Consider the following 26511-nt stretch of genomic DNA (forward strand, 5'->3'; position numbering starts at 1 on the left):
CAGTTACCAGCGTAGGTCAGCATAATTCCGGGTGTGAACTTTGCCGCCTATCGAGACGGCAATGTCTGTGGCGCGGATTCCGCCAGAACATTGAGCAAGTTCAATGTTCTGACTGGACTTTTTAGATCCGAATTTTCGGATAAAAATTCCGGCCAGAAAATTCTGCGATGTGAATGGGTTAACGGAAAACCCATTCCCCGGCATTTTACCTTGCCTAACTTTCCTCTTTTTGTCTTAGGCTAGGTTCAGACTACGGAATCTCCGGGCAGAAAATTTCCACCCGGAGATTCCGAGTTCCGCCTGCGCCGACTGAATTAGTCAGTGCTAGGACCGCGCGGACACTGCAGTCTCCTATAGACTGCTATGTGTTCCGCTAGGATTTCCACCTGAAGAAAGAGCAACCCCTTTCTTCAGGCGGAAATTTTCTAGTGGACTTTTCATCCGGATTTTCCGCTTCACAAATTCCGAAGTGTGAATTTGTGAATGGAAAACCATTCACTACACTATGCATTATAGCAAGCGGAATTTCTGCCGGAAATTTGAAAGCGAAAATTCCGGCAGAAATTCCGTAGTCTGAACCTAGCCTTAAGGGTCTATAAACGTATTCGGACACATATTCATCCAGTAGCTACAGCCACCCTAGTTACAAGTATTTTGAGACGATACAGCAGCTACCATGCAGAAATAAATTCACCAAACCCAAAAAATAAATATAAGAGCTACAAAAATTCTCACATTTCTCTGAAGATGGGTTTGTGCTTTGTAAAGATAATTACTGGTAACCTTTTGTGGATGATAAGAATATTAGAATGTAGAAAGCCTATTCCTTCCCAGCTGTGCACTGCTAGCACTGTAATTTAATGCTTCATAATAGACTTTCTATATCAAAGTGGACACCTCCAACCCTCACACAGGAGATAAGACTGCTGGATAGTGCGGGAGCAGCCCCGGGGCAAAACCTTTAAGGTTAAAAGCTTAAAAATGATGGAGTTTCCTCTTGTGTATCTGCATTCAATGGTTGACAATATCTGCTGTAATAATGTGTCCGCGAGACAACGGAGAGATGTGTCCCACACCGCACCGAACTACAATCCATAAAGTCAACAGCTTGGAACGTTAATAAAATTCTATACCTTTGTAGTACTGTAATATTAAGTCAATGTAAAAATCGGCATTAGATTCCCAAACTGTGGGCCTCCAGCTGTTGCAAAACTACAACTCTCAGCATGCCAGGACAGCCGTTGGCTGTCCTGGCATGCAGGGAGTTGTAGTTTTGCAACAGCTGGAGGTCCACAGTTTGGAGACCACAGCACTATGGGATTTTGGTCTCACCATGCCCTCCAATTGCCGTCTATATTTGGCGGGAGTCTCTCTTTTTATATTAACTCTTGTTTGGTGGCGCAATTTTATGGATCTGTAGTAGAAAAAAATTTGTTATATGTTTATATCTACTATCCTTTAATATATATATATATATATATATATATATATATATATATATATATTTTGCTTTATTACATTTATTTAATATATATTATGTTTTTTTTTTTAAACTTTTTATTATGCTAAAAAGTAGCGCAATCCCGATGAGGGTTCTAAAGGCCTATGTGAACAGAACCCGAAACAAATTGGTGGTTATTGTTCATTCAACCACATCCACTACCTCAGAAATGAAGGACGTCTCACTTTAACCCTTTCAATAGGCTCATCAGTCAAGCTGTACACCTGTCTGCAGCATAGTAAAGATAGGAGGACAAAAGCAAGAAACTAGGGTAGACACGGTGCTATAAGTTTTGTTCATTTACATAACAAATACAAGCATTATGCTAAGTGTGCCTCTGATACGAGAATACCCTGTACAAATTCCATATGTGGGTATGAAGATCAGTGCTACCTTGCTTCCCTGTACTGCCTTGTTCTTATTTTAAGGATGGATCTGGCAATTGGACTATTTACCGTACAGTATATAGTAAACCTCCTTCAGCTGACCATCCAAAATTGTATTGACAAGTGGTCTTTTAGAGGGGCATAATATAGTGTTTCCCAACCAGGGTGCCTCCAGCTGTTGCATAACTTCAACTCCCAGCAGGCCCGGAAAGCCTTTGGCTGTCCGGGCATGTTGGGAGTTGTAGTTTTGCAACTGCTGGAGGCACAATGGTTGGGAAACACTGGCATTAAATATGGTCGGTCACAGAAAATCTGGTCTGGATAACGGATTGGTCTTCTCAAAGAGGTGTTCATTCAATAAGGGATATTGTATTGTGGTGTCCCGGTACCGTATTGCATACCGTACCTTGTATGGTGGTCCCCAAAGTCAGAGTTACTACGTTCAGGTAAGGTCCACCAGGTGGGGCAGTCCCTAGTCGCCTCTCTTCTGTTTTCAGCAAACTCTCCGGTTGTTGACATTCAATTATAGAGGTATAGACTCCCTATCGCTCTTGGGAAGGGTGGCGGTAGGACAAGCATTACAGAGGAGCCCTCACCCTGGCATCACGAATAGAAAGGGTTAACCAGACACCCTTTAGTCACCGCACAGCTACACCCCCTATACCCTACTCCCCCAGGCTATCACGGTATATTATATAATAATATACAATAAGGAGATAATTAGATAAGCGCGCCTCATAAGAAGCGCGCAGACTCAAGGGACAGATTCATTTCCCGCTTGCTCAGAGGTTACTACCGTACTTAGATTGTATTTTTGCATGTTCCCTGTCAATGCATGATGAAATCGCCATATTTGTTTTGTTATTGTTTTTTTTTTTTTTAATTAAGGTGTTTTATGCCTGGGATATTGCAACGTAAGGGATGTTTTGATGCATAAATTTACAGCACTTGTGCGTGCAGCCATAAACAGTTACCTCCGTTGAAATTGCGTAAATGAGAGGCCGGAGACGACATTTTAAAGCTTCTCTACTTAATTTTGTAATTTAGGTTCTGAAAGCATGACAGGTATTTGCAGAAATTGCTATTACACAAATTGGAAAAACTAATAACCAAACGTTTACATGCTGTAGGCTGCGCACAACAGGTTTTGTTATTTGCTTTGTTTTATTTTTAACAACTCTCCTGTAACAATTTAACTTGTTCCCTACATAGACAGTAAGGGCACTGTAAAACTAACATTTTCAGGATTGATGGTCTATCCTCATAGGAAACCTGGCAGCCGCCAACAGTTCAGGTGAACCGTAGAAGCCAGTATGTCAACATAGTGTATGGAGTCAGAAGCGCTGGCACTGAATGGAGTTAGAAGTGTTGGCACTGAATGGAGTCTGAAGTGTTGGCACTGAATGGAGTCCGAAGTGTTGGCACTGAATGGAGTCAGAAGTGTTGGCACTGAATGGAGTCAGAAGTGTTGGCACTGTACAGAGTCAGAAGTGTTGGCACTGAATGGAGACAGAAGTGTTGGCACTGTACAGAGTAAGAAGTGTTGGCACTGAATGGAGTCAGAACTGTTGGCACTGAATGGAGTCAGAAGTGTTGGCACTGAATGGGGTCAGAACTGTTGGCACTGAATGGAGTCAGAACTGTTGGCACTGTCGTGTAGTGACCATGCCCGGTTACTGCAGCTCAGCTCCCATTAAAGGAGTACTATGGTGCAGGGACACTTATCCCCCATTCAAAAGATACACGATAAGTGTCTAAACGCAGAGGGTCCAACCGCTGGGACCCCCTGTGATCTCCTGCACGGCACCCTCACTCTTCCTAGGAACAAAGCGCGTCGACCCCCGTTCAAAGCGGCAGCCGACACCCCCTTTTATGTATCTCTATGGGAGAGCCGCAGATGCACGATATATGTTCCCCCATAGAAATATATGGGGGGGGGGGGGGCGTGTGGGGTCGACACGTTCTGCTTCGTGTGGGGGTCGACACGTTCTGTTCCTAGGGAGAGCCAAGGTGCTGTGCAGGAGATCGCAGGGGGTATCAGACACTTATCCTCTATCCTTTGGATGGGGATAAATGTCCCTGAACTACAGTACAACTTTAAAGGGGTTATCCAGGAAAAAAAACTTATTTTTATATATCAACTGGCTCCAGAAAGTTAAACAGATTTGTAAATTAATTCTATTAAAAAATCTTAATCCTTTCAGTACTTATGAGCTGATGAAGTTGAGTTGTTCTTTTCTGTCTAAGTGCTCTCTGATGACACGTGTCTCGGGAACCGCCCAGTTTAGAAGCAAATCCCCATAGCAAACCTCTTCTACTCTGTGCAGTTCCCGAGACAAGCAGAGATGTCAGCAGAGAGCACTGTTGCCAGACAGAAAACAACAACTCAACTTCAGCAACTGATAATTATTGAAAGTTTTAAGATTTTTTAATAGAAGTAATTTACAAATCTGCATAACTTTCTGGAGCCAGTTGATATATCTATATATAAAAAGTTTTTCCGGAATACCCCTTTAACTTCAGTGGAAGCTGAGCTTTAGTAACCCAGCTAGGCCACTAGACAATGTGGCTTCTGGCTTTGCTCACTGTTTTTGCCCAAATAACTGATTGGCTGGGGTGTCAGGTGTCGGCATCCTACTGATCAGCTTATGATGACCTAACATGAGGATAGGCCATCAGTCTATTTTGCCATGAAAACCCCTTTGCGGTATGATTGGTTGATTGACAGGGCCCATCGCTTGGGACCCCTCTTTATTAGACAAGAGCCTTATCCAATATATATTATTACCAACAATCCCAATTCTGTAGGAATGTGCCACAAACCAGACCCCACAAGGAGTTTTTCTGCAGTGACATGGCCGTTCCTATGTAATATTGGGGTGTTGGCAATAAAACATGGGTGAGGATTAAACTGTCCTTCAATTGAATAAATCGGACTTGATGTCCACTAATTTCAACAAGTAAAGTGCTATATAGTGATAACTGCTTTACAAGACCCTCATGATCCTCCTCTGGCCTAGGTCCTGCAATATGAAAAAGGAGTGGACAAAATAGGTGACCTCTTTTACCTTTACTATTAAAAGATGAAATATTTCCACAGCGCTATACATATGAAAAGTTATTTAAATGCATAAGAAAAAAAACAAGTATAGGGGATAAGTTACTGATTGCCGATGATCTGACCGCTGGGATCCCCAGCAATCTGCAGTATAAGGCCGCAGTTATCACCTCAGCATCCATTTACTATTTTCTGTTACTCTTTTTCTTTTTTTTCTATCTCTTTTCTTCTTCTTTTTCTGATCTATGGCATGATTCTACCACTAGATGGCAACCTAGCCGCGGATCTAGACTATGGCAATGCATTATTACACCGCTAGATGGATTCCTAGCCCATGGCCGTAGGCATTGTTATGCGCATGCACCTCTCCAGCCTCCTGCATGCCGGGCGCAGCGTCTCTACGTGTACAGAGTGACACACGCTGTGGGTCACGTGATGTGTCACATGACGCCGCGGCGGGGTGTGGGTGGTGACGAAGCAATGGCGCTGCGCTGGAGACCTGTTTCAACACATGTGTTGTAAGTTCATTAGCCCAGATTTATCAAACTGTGTGAGAGAAAAAATGGAGTGATTTTCCCACAGCAGCCAATAACAGCTCACCTAACGAGCTGAGGTAAAGTGAAACCTGATCAATGATTGGTTGCTCCAGGAAATTCACTCCATTTTTTTCTCTCACATTATGATTACACCATGTATTGATTGGTAAGAATGAGGTATTTATATGAGGTTAACACTGGAAACACTCCTGGAAGAAGGATTTCTTATCTGAAACGATCGTAGGGGTGGGAGTCGGTCGCATGGCTCGGATACGCCATGGTGTGGGTATACCGACTGCTTTATTGTTTGTTTACTACATTTACTTGTTGGACTTTAGCAGTGAATTTTCTGGCCTTTATACACAGCCAGACACTGGGGGGAGATTCTCAAATAATTTTGCACCAAAATAAAAAAAAAATTGCCAAAATTTTGGCACTAACCTAATGTGGGGGAACTATATTGCCAACCTAATGTGGGGGAACATACCGCCAACCTAATGGGGGAGAACTGCAACCTAATGTGGGGGAACATACTGCCTTCCTAATGTGGGGGAACATACTGCCTACCTAATGTTGGGGAACACATTGCCAACCTAATGTGGGGGAACATACTGCCAATCTAATGTTGGGGATATATACTGCCAACCTAATGTGGGGGATCTATACTGCCAACCTAATGTGGGGGAACATACTGCCAACCTAATGTGGGGGAACTATACTGCCAACCTAATGTGGGGGAACTATACTGCCAACCTAATGTGGGGGAACTATACTGCCAACCTAATGTGGGGGAACTATACTGTCTACCTAATGTGGGGGAACTACAACCTAATGTGGGGGAACTACAACCTAATGTGGGGGAACTATACTGCCAACCTAATGTGGGGGGAACTATACTGCCAACCTAATGTGGGGGGAACTATACTGCAAACCTAATATGGGGGAACATACTGCCAACCTAATTAGGGGGAACTGCAACCTCATGTGGGGGAACTATACTGCCAACCTAATGTGGGGGAACTATACTGCCAACCTAATGTGGGGGAACTATACTGCCAACCTAATGTGGGGGATCTATACTGCCAACCTAATGTGGGGGAACTATACTGTCTACCTAATGTGGGGGAACATACTGCCAACCTAATGTGGAGGGATCTATACTGCCAGCCTAATGTGGGGAAACTATACTGTCTACCTAATGTGGAGAAACTACAACCTAATGTGGGGGGAACTACAACCTAATGTGGGGGGAACTATACTGCCAACCTTATGTGGGGGAGCCATACTGCCAACCTAATGTGGGGGAACTACAACCTAATGTGGGGAGAACTATACTGCCAACCTAATGTGGGGGAACTATACTGCCAACCTAATGTGGGGGAACATTACTGCCTATCTAATGTGGGGGAACTATACTGCCAACCTAATGTGGGGGAACTAAACAAAAATATTAAATTGTACTATTCTGATCCCTATAACTCTTTTATTTTTCTGTATATGGGGATGTATGAGGTCATTTTTTGCGGTGTGATTTGTAGTTTTTATCAGTACCATTTTTGTTTTGATGGGACTTTTCAATTGCTTTTTTAGATATTTTTTATGGTATTTGAAGTGACCAAAAATGTGCAAATCTGGTTAGCGCACTATTACGACTTTTGGGGCCCCTCTTTTGATTTTGCCTAGGGCCACGCTAAGCCTAAAACCGGCCCTGACAGTGTGTCTCCAGCTGTTGCAAAACTCACGGTTGTCCTGGCATGCTGGGAGTTGTAGTTTTGCAACAGCTGGAGGCACACTGTTTGGAAAAAACTGCACTATTCAGACAATGGGGGGACTTTTATCAAGCCACGCCATAGGCATAGATCTTCTAAGGCAGTGTTTCTCAAGCGCAGTGCTCAAGTACCCCTAAAAGGTCATGTTTTCAGGATTTCCTTAGTCTTTCAGGAATCACCACATTCATATCACCTGTGAAAGACTAAGGAAATCCTGAAAACATGACCTGTTGGGGGCAGAGGTGTAGCTTGTAGCTTCTGGGCCCCGATGCAAAATCTGCAACAGGGCCCCCATATGCCAATTACAATACTGGTCTTTTATGGGGAACATGTGCTTTGGGGCCTCCTAAGGCAGCAGGGCCCCAGTGCGACTGCTACCTCTGCTATCTCTATAGCTGCGCCCCTGGTTGGGGGTACTTGAGGACTGCGCTTGAGAAACATTGCTCTAAAGCAGTGTTTCCCAACCAGTGTGTCTTCAGCTGTTGCAAAACAACAACTCCCAGCATGCCTGGACAGTCATTGCAGTTTAGCAACAACTGGAGACGCTAGTTAGGAAACACTGCTCTAAAGTCACACATTTCCATGCCAAAATGTGGGACTTTAGAGGTTTACGCTGCTTGCACTATGGGGGTTTGAAGGGGGCTTATCCTCGAATGAAGGGGGGGGGGGGGCATGCTAGGGGTGTGTTCTGCTCATATGCAAATTTAGGGGCATTTTGTGATGTCACTTCGAAAGGTGATATATATTTGTGCACCGGGCGCAATATCAGCCGCAGAGCTGCTGGATTTACTTAGAGGTGTGCACCTTTTAGTAAATCCAGCAGGCCGAAAATGGGGTGAATTTTATGCAGCGCACAAAAACATTTTGGATAATACATGTCACCCTATATGTGTATATGCCCAATAGTTAACTCGTTAACTCTTGAAAGTGTTTTTTTTTTACATGCATTTAGTTAATTAAACTATTAACTACATTATACGGTACATTACTTAATAGGAATATTTTTTGCTCCAACATGTTGTAAACTGAATATAACAAATCATCGCTAACAAGAACAGTTTGCATTGTAATAATCTCTTATTCTTCCAACAATTACAGCCATTAAATATTTTTTTTTTGTATATTATTTTGTTATTCTATGAATATCATTGGTTTTGGTTTACATTTTATGTAGCAAAATAATATGTAACCTATCACTATTAAACTTGGATTCTTCATCATAGCTAAAAGCATGCATTTTAGGAAGCTGTTCCCGTAAACCATTTATTATGAAAAACTATCCTGTCTGTTTTTCCATATTTGCAACTCTAAGTGTAAATTCACAAGAGGCTGCAACTTGAATGATTTCATATGGCGCTGTGATTCCCCAGGCATCTTGTTAGATCATTATTATTCACGATACAGATTTTTACTCTTATACAAGATCCTTAAATGCTGTATTCGGAATGAGGCCATTTTGAATATCCAGCCTTCAAGCTTCTTTTTATGTCTGTTAACTCAATTTTCTCCGACTGTTTCCCCACCTTGACCGAATAAGAAATTCTAATCAACTTTTACAGTGTCATCTTGCAAATCCTTATGTGTCTCCTTTAAGAATCTGAAATTATCAACTAAAACCTGTCTTGTGCTGTGTCCTTGGTTTTAATTTTGCAACATCTACACGATTTTTTGAGCCAATCCACATTCCATTATCCAGAATGTATAGCAAGTGCTTGTAGATATGGTTGGACTTCTCAATGGGAATGCAGGAATATTTGTGGTGGCGAGGTGTGTGGTGCAGGGCAGATGTTGTTACCCTAGGGGCAGATAGCATTAACCCCTTCATGACCCAGGGTTTTTCCATTTTTGCACTTTCGTTTTTTTCTTCCTTACCTTTAAAAAACCATAACTCTTTCAATTTTGCACCAAAAAATCCATATGATGGCTTATTTTTGTGCCACTAATTCTACTTTGTAATGAAATCAGTCATTTTACCCAAAAATCTACAGAGAAACGGAAAAAAAATTAATTGTGCGACAAAATTGAAGAAAAAACACAATTTTGTAACTTTTGGGGGCTTCCGTTTCTACGCAGTACATTTTTCGGTAAAAATGACACTTTCTTTTTATTCTGTAGGTCCATATGGTTAAAATGATACCCTACTTATATAGGTTTGTTTTCATTGTACTTCTGTAAAAAGTCATAACTACATGCAGGAAAATGTATATGTTTAAAATTGTCATCTTCTGACCCCTATAACTTTTTTATTTTTCTGCGTATGGGGCGGTATGAGGGCTAATTTTTTGCATCGTGATCTGAAGTTTTCAGCGGTACCATTATTGTAATGATTGGACTTTTTTATCGCTTTTTATTCATTTTTTCATGATATAAAAGTGACCAAAAATGCGCTTTTTTGCACTTTGGAATTTTTTTGCGCGTACGCAATTGACCGTACGGTTTAATTAATTATATATTTTTATAATTCGGACATTTACGCACGCGAAGATACCACATATGTTTATTTTATTTACACAGTTTTTTTTTTTATGGGAAAAGGGGGGTGATTCAAACTTTTATTAGGGAAGGGGTTAAATGATCTTTATTCACTTTTTTTTCACTTTTTTTTTGCAGTGTTATAGCTCCCATAGGGACCTATAACACTGCACACACTGATCTTTTACATTGATCACTGGTTTCTCATAGGAAACCAGGGATCAATGATTCTGCAACTTGACTGCTCATGCCTGGATCTCAGTCACTGAGCAGTCATTCTGTGATCGGACAGCATGGAGGCAGGTAGGGATCCTCCGCCTGTCATTTAAGCTGTTCGGGATGCCGCGATTTTGCCACGGCGATCCCGAGCAGCTCCCTGAGCTAACCGGCATTAGTTTACTTTCACTTTAGACGCGGCATTCAACTTTGAACGCCGCGTCTAAAGGGTTAATAGCGCGCGGCACCGCGATCACTGCTACGCGCTATTAGCCACGGGTCCTGGCCGTTGCTAGGTGCCGGGCCCGACCCGCTATGACGAGGGGCCACGCCGTGGCCCCACGTTATAGAATGGGAGCCGACCCATGACATACATGTATGCCATGGGTCGGGAAGGGGTTAACCACTTGTATTCGTGACACCAGGGCATGGTTTAGCCTATAACCACCTTAAGGTATACTGCTGGATCCTGGGCTAGGCACGGGGGCAATAAAGACTCCAACGCCAAGATAAGGACAACGGTAGCTTTAATGAGGGTAGACAGTTGGTCTATACAGTTCCGCCAGGGCCCAAAGGAGGTGACCAGTGATGCTAACGACCACAGGTTGCAATTCTAACCTACCTCTACCATGGCATGAGACCATATTACTTTATACCTTACCTCCGCAGCAATCCGGTCTGATAAAGGTCCAGGATTTTGACCGAAACCTTACAACTTATATGTTTGAATTGCAAATAAAAATCTGCATTTATTCTATCAAGTTTGGTGAGCTAAGTCTTCTCTTACACAGAAAATAGTGAACTACAACTAAAAGTGGTCATGGACAATTTCTTTATAGAGACAGGATGGGCCCTCAAAATTATTTCCCTTTGGAGGCCCAAGGAACCTCAGTCTGACAACTACTTCTGGACCAGGTGATGTCACCCTATAGGGATCCAGCATAGGTTTTAGGTTTTGATCCAGGTTTTGTACATTGCATGTAGTTTCAGGACACATGAAGAGCACGTATGTATGGAGGATGAGTTTAGTTCTGCAGTAAGGAGAGATGTATAAACATGACTTCATGTAAGGTGGAGACATAAATGCAGTAGCAATGTAGGGACAATCATATCATGTCCTTGGTATTGAGCTTTTATCTTTGTCATAAGACAAATTTGTAGTTGAGATTTTATTACATTTTAGTTATCAGGTTTTGTGATTTTTATAAAACAGTCTTATTTCCTCTAAAAGAAAAAAAGAAGCCTGGTGGAGATTTCAGAGGGCATGACCAGAGCATGGCTGTTTTCCAGCAGTACTTACACCAGGACTTCATTTGCCCTTTCTTTCCAATCAAAGGTTAGCACTTACTCCTATCGGCTTTGCCATGACACAGGAAACAGAAATGGACAGGCTGGCACTGTGCTAGGAGATGATTTACAGCACACTATTGTATGGGGCATGTGATGGGAAAAGGGAGTGATCAATTCACTAACACTTTGCAAGGTGCTATGTTTGCAGAAAGGAAAACAGCAACAGCATGGAAGCCAGGAAGGGACTCCATCACCAAAGCAGCCCTCATCTAAGCAGTGATTTACTGCTTATAATGATGCTGATCACAAGCTATAGGGAGGTAGGAGAAGGGTTAGAGTAAAGAAGGGGGGTACAAGAACCAGCCCTGGTCTATGTAGTGAATTGATGCTAATATTGATAATGACATGCTATAGGGAGAGAGGAGCAGCCCTGGCCTGGGGAGTGAACTGCAGCTTATAATACAGACAGGCTAAGGATGCATTCAGACAGTCAAGGCTCTCATCTGCATGTAACACTAGTTAAGCCCTGTCCCTACTTCCTTTGTTTTGTCTTGGTCTTGCTACTGCTAGAGACGGAATTCCCCTAACAGCAAGCAGTACACAGACATTATTAGGAAGTGAGACAACTAGTGGCCAAGACTAGAGCCTTTTTTTCTGGGGTAAGGAGTCATATTTTTTTTTTTTTTTTTATAAATAAAGAGCTATACAAATATCCCATAGGATATGATTCAGAGGGAAGTTGTTTAAAAGTGACCATTTAAAGTCAGATCCAACAAAAAAATGTTTTTTTAAATATATCACTCAGTACCTAATCCTGACCATGTACATAACATTTTTATGTGTCTAGAACCTTTATTTATTTTTTTTATTACACTTTTAATTTAGCTCACTAGTCTGAATTCCTCTCAAAGGGAGGGGGCGTGGCCTCACTGTGCAGGTCTCCGCCCCCTCCCTCAGTATGCTGTCTGCTCACATCTTCCCTAGTATTAGCAAAACTACAACTCCCAGCTTGTCATCACTGAGAGTAGCAGGACACAAGATGACAGTGGGATGATTTTTTCTCCAGCTGTGAGCCCTGCGTTCACAGCTGTCAATCAAGGAAGTGTGTCCATGACATAGGTGATGATGCATGGACACAGCAGGACTAGAATGTGTCCAAGCAGTCAGGGGGGGCAGTTGTTTGACTGGCTTTTTCAGTATGAAATACTGACAATTTTCTAATGAAAGCAATTGCAAAACCTATTGGTTTTGCATGCTTTACAACATATCAAAAGTTTTTGTATCTGACAGTGCCCATTTAAGTCTAAGACTCACTGTACTATCATGTACTAGTACATGTGCCCAGGTTCACTGTACTATCATGTTTTCATTTTTCTGCTTCATGATAGGACCAGAAAAACGAATATGGTGGAGTTCTGAATACGTCACATGGCACACCATCGGCGCTTGATAGACTCTGACAAAGGAATCTACAAAGTCATGTTACTTCATGTATAACATAAATTCAGCAGCCTCTGACATCCACTAATGTCCAATAGTTCTTTTTTCTACTCTTGATTTTTTTTTGTTACTTTTCATGTAGGTTTACAGATGTCCCGAATGTCACCAGCCAAGTAATCAAAATTGATGGCTGCATTGTTAAACTTTACGAATGTGCTGTGGGTGTAACAAAACAGTTCAATGGCAATGAGTGACAAATCATTCTTCTGTAGAACAGACGGCAAAAATAACACATGATTAATGGTTCTATATCAGAACCTTTGCAGAGGAACAGCACCTGCGGACATAATAGCAGGTAACATTTACAGAGAAGTAATAATATTTCACCGTATAATTACTTGCACATCTTAAAAAAAAAAAAACCTCTGAGGTGTGATAGTCACAACCACAAAGGAACCCGTACAAACCTATTTATTGCTGTTAATCGATTTCTCTCACCTTATTTTAATGATAATTAGACTGAAATGCTACATTTTTATTTCAATAAATTTTTTAAAAATGTTGGCAAACCGGAGATATACTGGACCCGGAGCTGAAGTATGCAGCTTATAGAAAACAGCTGTTAATGTCATCAAAAAATATGTATATCTGGAGGTTCTCATAATTGGAGATACAATAGATGTGACTTATATTCACAAGATATGTAGCTAAAATATAATCTACAGCAGTGTTCACCAATCTGTAGAAAACCTACAACTCCCATCATGCCCTGACATCTGTATAAGAGACAACTGGATGGGAATTTTTGCAACACGATGGAAGTTTTTGCAACAATTGGAGAAACGCTGGTTGAGTAACAATGCTTTATAATAATGCTACCCATAGACATTTAAAAAAAAATCCCATTCTGTAATTCAGGGCATTTTCTATGGAATATAGTGCCTACCTTTTCAAAAGTCATTACAATTTTTGTATTTTTTATACTTTTAGGTACCAAACACCAGTGTTCTACTAAAGGGTTCTGTAAAAGTGGAACAATTGGTTGTAGGACATCTGCAATGTTTATCGACATCCTACTTCCCTGCTCCCAGACAGACCACCTAGGGCATGACCCAGGGGAAAGGTCACCACCATTATCACTTTTGCAGCTCCCTTTCATAGTGTGACCTGGGGGTGTGATTTAGAGGACCACTGGTGCCAAATTTACCACTGTTAGTATTAAAGGGGTACTCCGCTGCTCAGCGTTTGGAACAAACTGAGGGGGCAGGGCGTGATGTCCTGACGGGGCGGGGCTATGATGTCACAAGCTCCCAAACGCTGAGCAGCGGAGTACCCCTTTAATATCCCTGTCATCCCCATATCACTCACTAGAAGCCTAAAGCTGCGTTCTTCTCCAGACAATATCTAACCATTAGTGGGGTTCTTAGCACTAAGACCCCCACTAATCTAAATTTTTGACGCGTCTGTGTGACATGTCAGAAGCTTATTTAAATGACAGTAACACTTTAACCCTGCGGATGATAGGATTGGCTTTAGAATAACATCCATGGCTGATATACACTGCTCAAAAAAGTAAAGGGAAAGCTTAAACAACACAATGTAACTCCAAGTCGATCACATTTCTGTGAAATCACACTGTCCACTCAGGAAGCAACACTGATTGACCATCAATTTCACATGCTCTTGTGAAAATGGAACAGACAACAGGTGGGAATTATAGGTAATTACCAAGACACCCCCAATAATGGAGTTTTTCTGCAGGTGGTGAAAACAGACCACTTCTCAGTTCCTATGCTTCCTGGCTGATGTTTTGGTCACTTTTGAATGCTGACGGTGCTTTCACACAAGGGACTCAGGTAGTGCAGCTCATCCAGGATGGCACATCAATGCGAGCTGTGGCAAAAAGGTTTGCTGTGTCTGTCACTGTAGTGTCTAGAGCATGGAGGCGCTACCAAGAGACCAGCCAGTACATCAGGAGACATGGAGGAGGCCGTAGGAGGGCAACAACCCAGCAGCAGGGCCACTACCTCTGCTTTTGTGCAAAGAGGAGCAGGAGGAGCACTGCCAGGGCCCTGCAAAATGACCTCCAGCAGGCCACAAATGTGCATGTGCATCAGAAACAGACTCCATGAGGGTGGTTTGAGGGCCCGACATCCACAGGTGGGGGTTGTGCTTACAGCCTAACACCATGCAGGACATTTGGCATTTGCTAGAGAACACAAAGATTGGCAAATTCGCCACTGGCGCCCTGTGCTCTTCACAGATGAAAGCAGATTCACACTGAGCACATGTGAAAGATGTGACAGAGTCTGGAGACGCCGTGGAGAATGTTCTGCTGCCTGCAACATCCTCCAGCATGACCGGTTTGGCGGTGGGTCAGTAATGGTGTGGGGTGGCATTTCTTTGGGGGGCCACACAGCCCTCCATGTGCTTGCTGGAGGTAGCCTGACTGTCATTAGGTACCAAGATGAGATCCTTAGACCCCTTGTGAGACCATATGCTGGTGCGGTTGGCCCTGGGTTCCTCCCAATGCAAGACAATGCTAGACCTCATGTGGCTGGAGTGTGTCAGCAGTTCCTGCAAGAGGAAGGCATTGATGCTATGGACTGGCCCACCTGTTCCCCAGACCTGAATCCAATTAAGCACATCTGGGACATCATGTCTCTCCCCATCCATTAACGTCACGTTGCACCACAGACCATCCAAGAGTTGGTGGATGCTGTAGTCCAGGTCTGGGAGGACATCCCTCAGGAGATCACCTCATCAGGAGCATGCCCAGGCATTGTAGGGAGGTCATACGGGCACGTGGAGGCCACACACACTACTGAGCCTCATTTTCACTTGTTTTAAGGACATTACATAAAGTTGGATGATCATGTAGTTTGGTTTTCACTTTGATTTTGAGTGTGAGTCCATATCCAGACCTCCATGGGTTGATAAATTTGATTTCCATTGATAATTTTTGTGTGATTTTGTTGTCAGCACATTCAACTATGTAAAGACGAAAGTATTTCATATGATTAGTTCATTCATTCAGATCTAGGATGTGTTCTCTTAGTGTTCCCTTCATTGTTTTGAGCAGATAACAATATAGACTAGTATCACATTACTATGACATAGGTGTCATGGGCAGTCCTACAGCGGTAGCTTATTGGTGCCACTGATTCCCAATGACATTGAAGTTTGAAATAAAACCAAATTATACGCAAAGTATTTCCAATGCAAAACAAACCCATCCTATTTCTAATACCTTAATTTGAAATGCATTTTTCCTAAAATGTAAGTCTGCTTGGAGGAGAAATCAATTATATTCTTAAGTTCAAGTTTTCTTTTTTGGGCAGACATATTCTAATGTATCATGATACTAAAGCAATGCAACCTGGGGGAAAAGCAGCTATTCTTCAGCAAAAAAAAACTAAACTATGAATAACATTATGTAAAAATTAATTCATGATAAATGATTTAAAATCCTAGCCCAGAATTGTTTCTTATTCAAATGTCACCAGAAAATGACACCTCACCCGCAGGAATGAGTCCAGGGATCCATTCTCCATGTATTCAACCACAATCATTACAGGTCTGCCTGCGAACACAGCAAAGAAATTCATTAGGGAGATTAAAGGTGTATTACGGGTTGGTTATACATTTCCAGCTGTTATGGAAAGATTATCTCTATTACTTTAATGAAGTTCATATGTCTTATGCTGCAGGGCAAGAAAAAAATAAAATAAATTGGAGTAAATTATTTGTGTAGATGCTGGAGAATGCGGGTGCGGAACGTTACTCAGTGAGTACACCGCTGCTTTTTTTTATTACCTGGTGTTCGGCACTAGTCTGGCACAGGACTGCACGTAATGACTTATGTCAGTGGTATTCATCAGTGCGACAATATGCATCTTTGTTAAGCATTTTCAATCACAAAATAGAATGCATCAGAAAAGTCATTATGGCAAAAAGCAGGTCCAGCAATACATATGCTCATGTTTTTAAACATCATTTCAAACAAGTATAAACTGTTCTATTAAAATGCAATCTCAATGATTGATTGTCCTCTTTTTAAAAAAAAAGCTGTTATGTTTTCATTATTTTCTCCATTTTTATTCAACTGATGTCACATATTTTAGAATTCAACAAACAATAATATAAAAAAGATGTGGGGCCAAGGTATTAAAGAGATATTCCTGTTTCATATCACTGGGACATTACAGCAGTCATCCTGACCATCTGGTTGTGCAGGAAACTGCAACTGACCCCATTTATCTAAATAGACCTAGGACCTTGTCTTTTTTAATATGTATTCACCCCCACCATCATATCCTAGTGATATACCATTACTTTATGTGAAGGTAATATCTCCATAAATGGTGCCTGTCATAAAAAAAAAAAAAAAGTGTTCAGACCCTGACCGATCATAAGAACGAGTCAGGAGAAGTCCACTCTTAGGGTTTATTCACACGGCGGAATTTCCGCCAGCGGAATCCATCGGTGGAATTCCACCTGAAATGAAAGCCCAATACACTGGATTCCGCCCTCCCGTTGACCCTTCAGAAATCCCACTTGCAGAATAGTGGAATTTCCTAAGTGTCAACAGGAGTGTGGAATCCCATAGAAGTGTATTGGGCTTTCATTTCAGGCTATGTTGAACAGGATATGTTCACATGGCGGAAAATCCGCAATTCTGCAGACTTTCAGAATTCAAGTTCTCAAAACACAGAATTCCTCCGAAATTCAAGCCCCTGTAACTTCAAAAGGAATCCACAGCTGAATTCTGTATAATAAGACTGTTCTTATCTTTTTGCAGAATATGGAAAGCGGATGTCTGAATGGGACTTCAGAATCCCATTGAAAACAATAGGCAGTAAATTATGGTGGAATTTCTGGCAGAATTCTTCTGTGGAATTCTGTATAGAAATTTCTCTGTATGAACATAGCCTTAGGGTGATCTTTCCCACTTCTTTGTCACTTGAGCTGGATGGACATATCATGTAAGTCTATGGGGCCACCCAGGGATCCTAGACAGGGAACAAAGAGAGGAGTGTACGGCACCATAGCTCTCTTCAGGGTCTGAACATTCAGCACCCAACCGAAAATTTTAGTTGACCTGACATTTTTGTTATCCACACTTTAGATCCTTCTTTTCCACGGACAGAGGAACCATTAATTACCGGTCAATTGCCTGAAATTTGCGACAAAAAGTCCACAACCAATTTCATGTTGTAATAATCATGTATATCTTCTATGAAAACTGATTTATTTTGTGCTCTATTTTTTTGAATACAGGAGAACACTGAAACATTTGCTAAGAGTGTTACATAATTCTATTGACCACCCCTTAAAGAGGCCCGGTAAGTTGTCCTGTCATGTCTGGTTTGATTAATGCTTATATACCCCATTAGAGGGTGCTGCCATGTTAGACATGTATGGTGTATCCACATACATAGATGAAAGGGGGCCCCATAGCCAATAATAAAATGGGCTTCCTATAATGGTATCTGATTCGCCCCCAGGAGAGAAAGGTCTGGTGTGTATTCAACTTAGGTCAATATCCTCTCAATTTTTTTTTCCTGGAGACAGTTCCTTAGCAATCGAAAAAGCAATATGGCCAACCAGCATGGACCCCATAGCAGCCACATAGTCTGCCACTATGGTACATACGCCCTTAAACTACAGGATATGTTATCATTTTCTGATAGAGCTCTGTTTACCCACACCCATCTCCAGAACAGCGCTCCCCTTTCCAAGTCCCACCTAGTAAGGGTGCGTTAACACTGAGTAATTCAAGAGGAATTAACTCGAGTAATTCCTCTTGAATTCTCCGCTCCAAATGAATGCACATCTCCTCTGCCCATTGACTTTAATGCTTTTTCTGCTGTCCTGTTCACACTGTGGAAATTCTGGTAGCGGAATTCTGATGCTGAATTCCGTTCCGCCTGACATCTTTTCACGCGGAATTTACTTTCTCCCCCATTTCCGCGCGCAATTCCGCGTGCAATGCCGTGCAAATTCAACGCGAATTTCGCAAGAAAAGAAAATTCTTTTTTCACCACATTAATTTTTAAGCGTGAATTCCTCTTGATTTGCTCAGTGTGAACGCACCCTTAGATTGTCTCTTTTGTTTTCCTGCCTCTTTTGCTGCTCAGTTTACAGGACAATCCTTGCAAAAACCTGACTGTTGCCAAATAATATCATATACCCTACTGCTCTCTTAGGCATTCCACTATTAAAGGGGTACTCCGGTAAAAAACTATTTTTTTTTTAAATCAACTGGTGCCAGAAAGTTAAACAGATTTGTAAATTACTTCTATAAAAAAAATTAATCCTTCCTGTACTTATTAGCTGCTGAATACTACAGTGGAAATTCTTTTCCGTTAGAAACACAGAGCTGTCTGCTGGTCTGCTGACATCATGACCACAGTGCTCTCTGCTGACATCTCTGTCCATTTTAGGAACTGCCAGAGTAAGAGAAAATCCCCATAGCAAACATATGCTGTTCTGGGCAGTTCCTAAAATGGACAGAGATGTCAGCAGAGAGCACTGTGCTCATGATGTCAGCAGACAGCTCTGTGTTTCAAAAAGAAAAAAGTACAGGAAGGATTAAGATTTTTTAATAGAAGTAATTTACAAATCTGTTTAACTTTCTGGCACCAGTTGATTTAAACAAAAAAAAAAAGTTTTTCACCAAAGTACCCCTTTAATATGGCACAATGCTTTAAGAGGTTGCCCACATGATGGGTGATAAATGTATGATCGATGGTAGGGCCGATTGCGGGGACCAACATGGATTAACAAAATAACAGTCTGTGAATGCCACTTGTGAATAGAGCTGTCGTGTGCATTTATGATCATTGATTGGACCATTGGGATTTAGGGCCCATACATACTACAGAATCTCCGCAAGGAAATATTCAGAGCTGAGATTTCGTCTGCAGCGGGTGCATGAGGGCCGTGCAGTCACCATTGACAGCAATGCAGTCTGTGCAAAATGATGCCAAAAAAATCTACATATTCATTCTTTCAGCAGATCCGGAATCTGAAATTTGCATCGTGGAAAGTTTGCGGTGTAAACGGGTCAACAGAATTATTATATATTTTTTTTAACGTGGAAAAAAAGTAGCACTACTTTTCTGCACATTTCCACATGGAGTTGCTTCAGATATCTCTCACTGTATAGTCCTCAGGTTTTGAAGTCCTTAGGGTACATTCACACTACGGAATCTCCTCCCTGGAGATATTCTGGGTGGAGATTAAGGGGGTGAATTATCAAAACCTGTCCAGAGGAAAAGTTGCTGGGTTGCCCATAGCAACCAATGAGATTGCTTCTTTCATTTTTGAAAAGGCCTTTAAAAAAAATGAAAGAAGCGATCTGATTGGTTGCTATGGGCAACTCAGCAACTTTTCCTCTGGACAGGTTTTGATAACTCTCCCCCTATGTCTGCAGCAGGCACTACCGATATTCACTAGAACTGTGCGGAACTGCCCCATTACCATTGACGACAATGCCGTTCACATGGGATTCCACCAAAAAGAATGAACATGTTCATTCTTTTGATGGGTCAAGAAATCGGAATTTCCGCGGCGGGAAATTCCACAGTGGGACCGGGTGAACAATAAAAAGAACCCATTCACACCAAAGTTATTTCATACAGCAGAATTTTTTTTCAGGATTCCATTTAGAAATTTTGCAGTGAGGAATGGACCGCTCACACACCTATGCACAGATCGGCGGGCTGTGTCCCTGCCACTATTTAGCATCCGGTACAAGAAGAAACACCTAGCATCCCGGTGTGCAGTGAATCAGGAACTTTTTTTTATTTCTTTAGTGCAATAAAAACAGCAGAGCACAAAGACGCCAAAGCTCCTGATTCACTGGACACCGGGATGCTGAATGTTTCTTTTTGTACAGACTGTGAATAGGCCCTTAGTTTTCGGACTTCCAGATTTCAGTCTACTACTTCCAGAGAACTTCTTTTGTTAAGGTAAAACAAACATGAAATCATTTCTTAAAGGGGTACTCCGGTGGAAAACTTTTTTTTTTTTTTTTAAATCAACTGGTGTCAGAAAATTAAACAGATTTGTAAATTACTTCTATTAAAAAAATCTTAATCCTTCCAGTACTTATTAGCTGCTGAATACTACAGAGGAAAATTATTTTCTGTTTGGAACAAGGTGCTCTCTGCTGACATCACGACCACAGTGCTCTCTTCTGACATCTCTGTCCATTTTAGGAACTGTCCAGAGCAGCATATGTTTGCTATGGGGATTTTCTCCTACTCTGGACAGTTCTTAAAATGGACAGAGGTGTCAGCAGAGAGCTCTGTGCTCGTGATGTCAGCAGACAGCTCTGTGTTCCAAAAAGAAAATAATTTCCTCTGTAGTATTCAGCAGCTAATAAGTACTGAAAGGTTTAAGATTTTTTTTAATAGAAGTAAAATACAAAATTTTAAAAAACATGTGTCTGCACTCTTCCCCACCCCCTCAGCCCAACCCTATATAAATAGTAGTTAGCTACACATGGGTCATTTCTTTCCCAGCAGCCTCCCAGTCTGACTGGGAGAGCATGGTAAGTGAGCTGTAGCCTCCTGTTCACACTGGTGTGGTGCTGTGTGGCATCTGTTGCTGCCGTGGCACCGTGTCTGCGGGGGGGGGGGGGGGGGGTGCGGCCCATAGACTGGTTTGAGTGGCATTGGGGCCGCTCTGCCAGTGGGTCGTTTCCCCCCCGTGGGCACTGGTGCCGCCCAGTGCTACGCCATTTTATGTTAGGGACGTTAGGGACCCACTGTAAATAGGTGGCCTTGACGTGGCGAGTGGGCTTTGTACTTTTGATCAAAACGTATATACTAACAACCTGTTCGTTTTTGAAATTATGCTGAGAAGCAATTAGATCATTGTGCAAGATTGTAGATGTGCACCATGTCTGTCTTCTACCTGAATTCGAATTCGTAATTTACAAATCTGTTTAACTTTCTGGCACCAGTTGATTTAAAAAAAATAAAAAATTATAAAAAAAAAAAGGTTTCCACCGGAGTACCCCTTTAATCAGTTCATCCCAAACTTATGCTGTACCCCTGGCATGGCCTTACCCAAACCGATACTTTTTTTTTAAGTCGGGCAAGCAAAAGTAAAGGATATTAAGTAGGAAATAGAGGAAAATAAAGTTTTCTCTTCTGCCCGTCAGCTGTGACCTTGTGATTTTTTCGAGCTGTGCATCTTTACTATAAATGCTGTGCAATGAGCCCACATGGAAAGCGCTTACAATCTCAAAGGTAAGAGACGCTTGCTGTGAATGTAATATATGTTGCTTAGAACCACAGAGGTTTGTCAACAATCTTTAGGCCTGGCCTCGGGGTTACCAATTTAACAGTCTGAAATGCCTGGAAACATTTTATCTGAGGTTTTATAAATCAGTGTTAAAACCCTGGAGCGAGTCTCGCAACAAAACAAGCAATTAATGGTGCGCTATCTGCCCAGGGTCGCGCCGCCACGTGCTGATTGGCACCTTTCAGTAATTTGCAGCCATTTAGATGCTTCGGAGTTGAAAGAAATTTCCTTTAATCGCTATTTTGAAGTAGGCGCTCAAATCAATGTCTGACTTTAATAACCCCCTATCCTCTCTGCAGCCCAGCCAGGCAGATCTGGAAGCACAGATAAATAATGAGTTTGTATGGTTGTTTATCCCCCCATCCCTTCTGTAGCTATCCATTTATCCTATGTAAAGCCAATATCCCCATCTAGAATTTCCATTCATTTATCATGTTCAAAATTGAATCCATGAAACACAATCTGCGCATGAGAATTAATGTAGAGGGCTTAGAAAAGCACAACTTAATCCAATGTCTTTAAGCACATTTGGAAATGTAATACACGACTTGAATCACTTTAGAAAGCGATTAAAATACTACTGAAGATGTTCAAATGTAAATGAAGGATTAAATAAGAAGAAAGATTTAACACTTTAAACTCCAGGATTTCCTGTTCAGAAAAAAAATGAGAGCATTAAAGGGTTTCCAAATGCAGTCGGACTGGGGCACTGCAACATTGGATCCGGTTCTGAAATGATAATGGGAGCTAGCCGCAACAGTACCTATGGGATCCAACAGGAAACATCTGTGTGTATACAAAGAGGGTTAGGTGTAGTTGCTCCTACTCCTTTTTATTTTAGTTTATTCTTTGCAAAATGAACCTGTCATCATTCTTCTGCCTGAACCACAGTCATTGTTCACTTTTGTCTGCTTCACCGGCCTTGGTTGATAGATCTCTCCCTGTATCTATCAATCAAAGTCGGTGGGATTTGGAGAATCCGCCAAGGATTACCCCGATGACTTATGGTTTTGGCAGCATTGTTGACAGGTTTCTTTTAATATTGACAGGTCCACACTTATTTATTTATTTTTTTTATTCACAAGCTTTTCCTACAAGGCTTGGTCCAGATGTGGTGAATATGACTCTTTGGGATTTGTGGGGTGGATTCTGCTTGGCAACTCTAGAGCCATTTATAGCACAGTGCAAGTAGATGGATCTTTCAAAACCTCAGAAGTATTGGAAACATTCTTGTGCGTAGGGAGGTGCCTCCCCAGCCCAGCCTCTACTCAGAAAAAAGTAATCCTTTTCAGACCAGTTAAGTGTAGACTAGCCTCTAGTGAGGACTAGTGGGGCGTACCAAACTTTCTAGCTACCATTATATAGGCTTCACTACCAAGGACCACTTGGGGTAATATTACTACTCCTGTGAAGATAAACCCTTCACAGTCTAATCCTAGTTGAGAAACACTTTAAAGGGGTTGTGCGCTGCCCTTCCTTTCGGAGCTCCGCACGCAGCGTCCGGAAGTTCATTATTCCAAATGCTGTGTGCGGGCTTCCGTGTTCGCGGCCGCCGGGCATGACCTCACGCTCGGCCCCCTCGTGACGTCGCGCCCCCTTCCCATAGACTTTTGTTGAGGGGGCGGGCGTGACGTCACGAGGGGGCCGGGCATGACGTCACGCCCAGCGGTCGCGAACACGGAAGCCCGCACACAGCGTTCGGAGTAATGAACTTCCAGACGCTGCGAGCGGAGCTCTGAAAGGAAGGGCAGCGCACAACCCCTTTGAGAGACACAAAGGATTAAATAGAGACTTTGGAGTAAGGTTGTACAAGGACTTCATACCACATCTAGGACCTTCAAGTGCTTCAGACCGGACCTTGAGACTTTGTGGCTATCATCTAATGGATACATTTATAGACCTGCATCCTGCAGTGGACAATGAAGTTCAGGTACTGTAAGTCCATGTACAGAATACTGCAGTTAACCTCCTGGGAATCAACTAGTGAAGATACCTCATTGAAGATAGTCAGGACTAGATAGTCAGGCTAAAGGACAGCATAGACTTTACAAGAACCCTATACCTTTAGCTACATTTCTTAACCACTTGGTGGTTGGACCATCATTAAAGACTGTAACTGTATTTATTGCAGTAGACTATTTACTACATTTTTGGTCTGGTTGACTTACTGGACAGTTGCCATCACAGGCAACCCAATTTTCTGCTACCAGACATACTACAAAGGGCATTCTCTGGGGCAAAGCTCATCATCATTTCACCAATCCATGCATTGGTGGGTGGTTAGCCCAGCCCAACATTGTCATCTATTGGTGTTCACTTCTAAGAGAGAATGCTAAGCATACATAAACTTTTCATTCACTTCCATCTGCTGTTTATTCTTATAACTGGCACAACATAATTTTTTTTAGTTTCGATGGAAAACTGGACAAGTAAGAAATGTATCAGATTAGTAAATCATAATAGACCCTGACTGTGGTTATATAAATTGATATAATTGCCATATTTTAAAAAAAAAATGTTTTTAGTTGTCTCCACAAACATCCAGCTTCTCCCATGGTGTTGCTGCATTATACAAAATTACTTCCCATTATATATTGCAGAAATAGCAATCATTTTATTTCTATGACGCTGAAAATACAGACAAGTGAATGAATGGTAAAAGTAAGTTGTTCCATGATGAACAGCGAGTGGTAAAATTCATTTGTTTGCACTCAAGTTTTTTGCAGTCAATGGAATAAGTGCATTTGGAAAATTGTACATGAACTATAATAACTGGAAAATAAAACCACCACAGGCGGCATTGCCTAATCTGCTTTGAGGATTTATTTATTGCACACAGTAGTACCTACAAAACTTGAGAGGTCATTTCTTTATTCTATGAGACCAGTATCAACAAAGTAGAATAACTTCTCACCATCGGGAATTAAAATTAAAGAAAAAAATTCCATGTACAAGAAGCTCAAAACTCCTGAATGCAACTTTAGAACTTTGTTTAAAACACAGACAGTAATAATATCATTGTAGCCTGCTACCTGCTTAGAATATGCAGATGTTGGGAGATGTGGAATATGAGGGTCAAATGATTAGATATTATAGGGTTTTTCTGAGATATCAGATCAGTAAGAAGGTCCAACTTAGGCCTATCAGCTAATTGAAGGGGCCTTGGAAATTGTGCGAGTGCAACTTCTTCATTGTTTACTAGACATAGTACCCTATCTTTGGCGCCAGCGCCTGTTATTGCAGAACTTCCCATTAAAGTGTATGGCACAAGTTGCAACATTAGGTACAGCTGCTTCCAAATAGCATCCCAGAAAACCCCTTTAAAGTGTCCCTATCACTCCTGCAGTGAGAGATCACTCGCCGGCTTGTTGTGATCTTTGCCTCACTACAGGAGATGCACTTGTGGTGTCCCGGTACAGGACATGGTCCTGTACCATCTCTAGGTGCCCCCCAGAAGAGTCCCTGCAGTCCATTGGGCTCTCCTGCAGGGCTCACCCCTTGCTCACCTTCTGTTAATGCATTGTAAATGTGTTGTGTACATATTGTTCATTATACAAATTTGTACAAATGTATAGAGGTTATAGAGGTTAGTCATGTGAACTACTGTCATGTGACACTACCCAGAGTGCCATGGGCACAGGAACCACAGGCTTTGCAACCAATGGGATTAGTCCAGCCCCCTTAGTATATAAGGGGCTGTAGTCTCTCAGTTAGCTCTCTTGGCTCTTATTCCTGCACTCTCTAGCTCTCTTAGTTCCTGGCTACAAAGCAAGCACAGTCTCTGCATCTACTAAATTCATCTCATCTAGGCCAAAGCCTAAAGAACCTGCAGCCACTTCAAAACGTGAGTTATCAAGCTCTATCTACAATTCTAGTGACTACTACTCAACGCAAGAATAATATTAGTAGCACAGTGGCCTGCATAAATCATCTCAATACTACAAGTCCCAGCAAGCCTGTGAGGTAGCCTGCATCCTGGTTGCCTCTAGAGAAACTGCATATTTGTAAAGACTGTTTAATAAGAATTCCAAGTAAAAGTTCCAGTTATTTTCACAATTCCTGCTGTGGACATTCCTTTATTGCCTGCCGTTTCTGGGTTGATGGTTGACAGGGCCTTATACCGAAACAACCATATCCTGGCGTCATGATTAATCAGGGGTTAATAACACCTTACCCCACAGGGTTAACACCACCAGACCCTGCTACACTATTGCAACACCCCGACACCACACACTCCATTGACTTACAATGGAGACAATCTCCTGCAGAGAGTTGGAAAGGCAGTGATCTGGGGAGGGAAGCACTTAGTTGTGCGCTTCTCCTGGTTGTGTTAATGATTAGTGGGGTTCTCAGCACTGAGACCCCAGCCTTTTGAAACGTGTATAATACAACAATACATAACCAGAATATATGAAAACAGAATTTTTGAAGTTTTTGCAAATTTATTAAAAAGGAAAAACTACAATATCGCATGGACATATGTATTCAGACCCTTTGCTATAACACATAAAATTTAGCTCTGGAT

General features: G+C 41.9%; 1 protein-coding gene across 2 annotated transcripts in view; it reads right to left on the reverse strand.

Moving 5' to 3' along the window:
* Positions 1-26511, reverse strand: part of EPHA6 (EPH receptor A6) — a 1030110-nt gene that overhangs the window by 87636 nt on the left and 915963 nt on the right. For both annotated transcript variants that reach the window (XM_056559324.1, XM_056559326.1), the window contains one exon: positions 16190-16251. In XM_056559324.1, coding sequence (XP_056415299.1) covers positions 16190-16251 — 62 coding nt within the window. The remainder of the gene's footprint in view (positions 1-16189; positions 16252-26511) is intronic.

The sequence above is a fragment of the Hyla sarda genome, chromosome 2 (genome assembly GCF_029499605.1).
Source record: "Hyla sarda isolate aHylSar1 chromosome 2, aHylSar1.hap1, whole genome shotgun sequence".
In the NCBI taxonomy this organism is placed as follows: Eukaryota; Metazoa; Chordata; class Amphibia; order Anura; family Hylidae; genus Hyla; species Hyla sarda.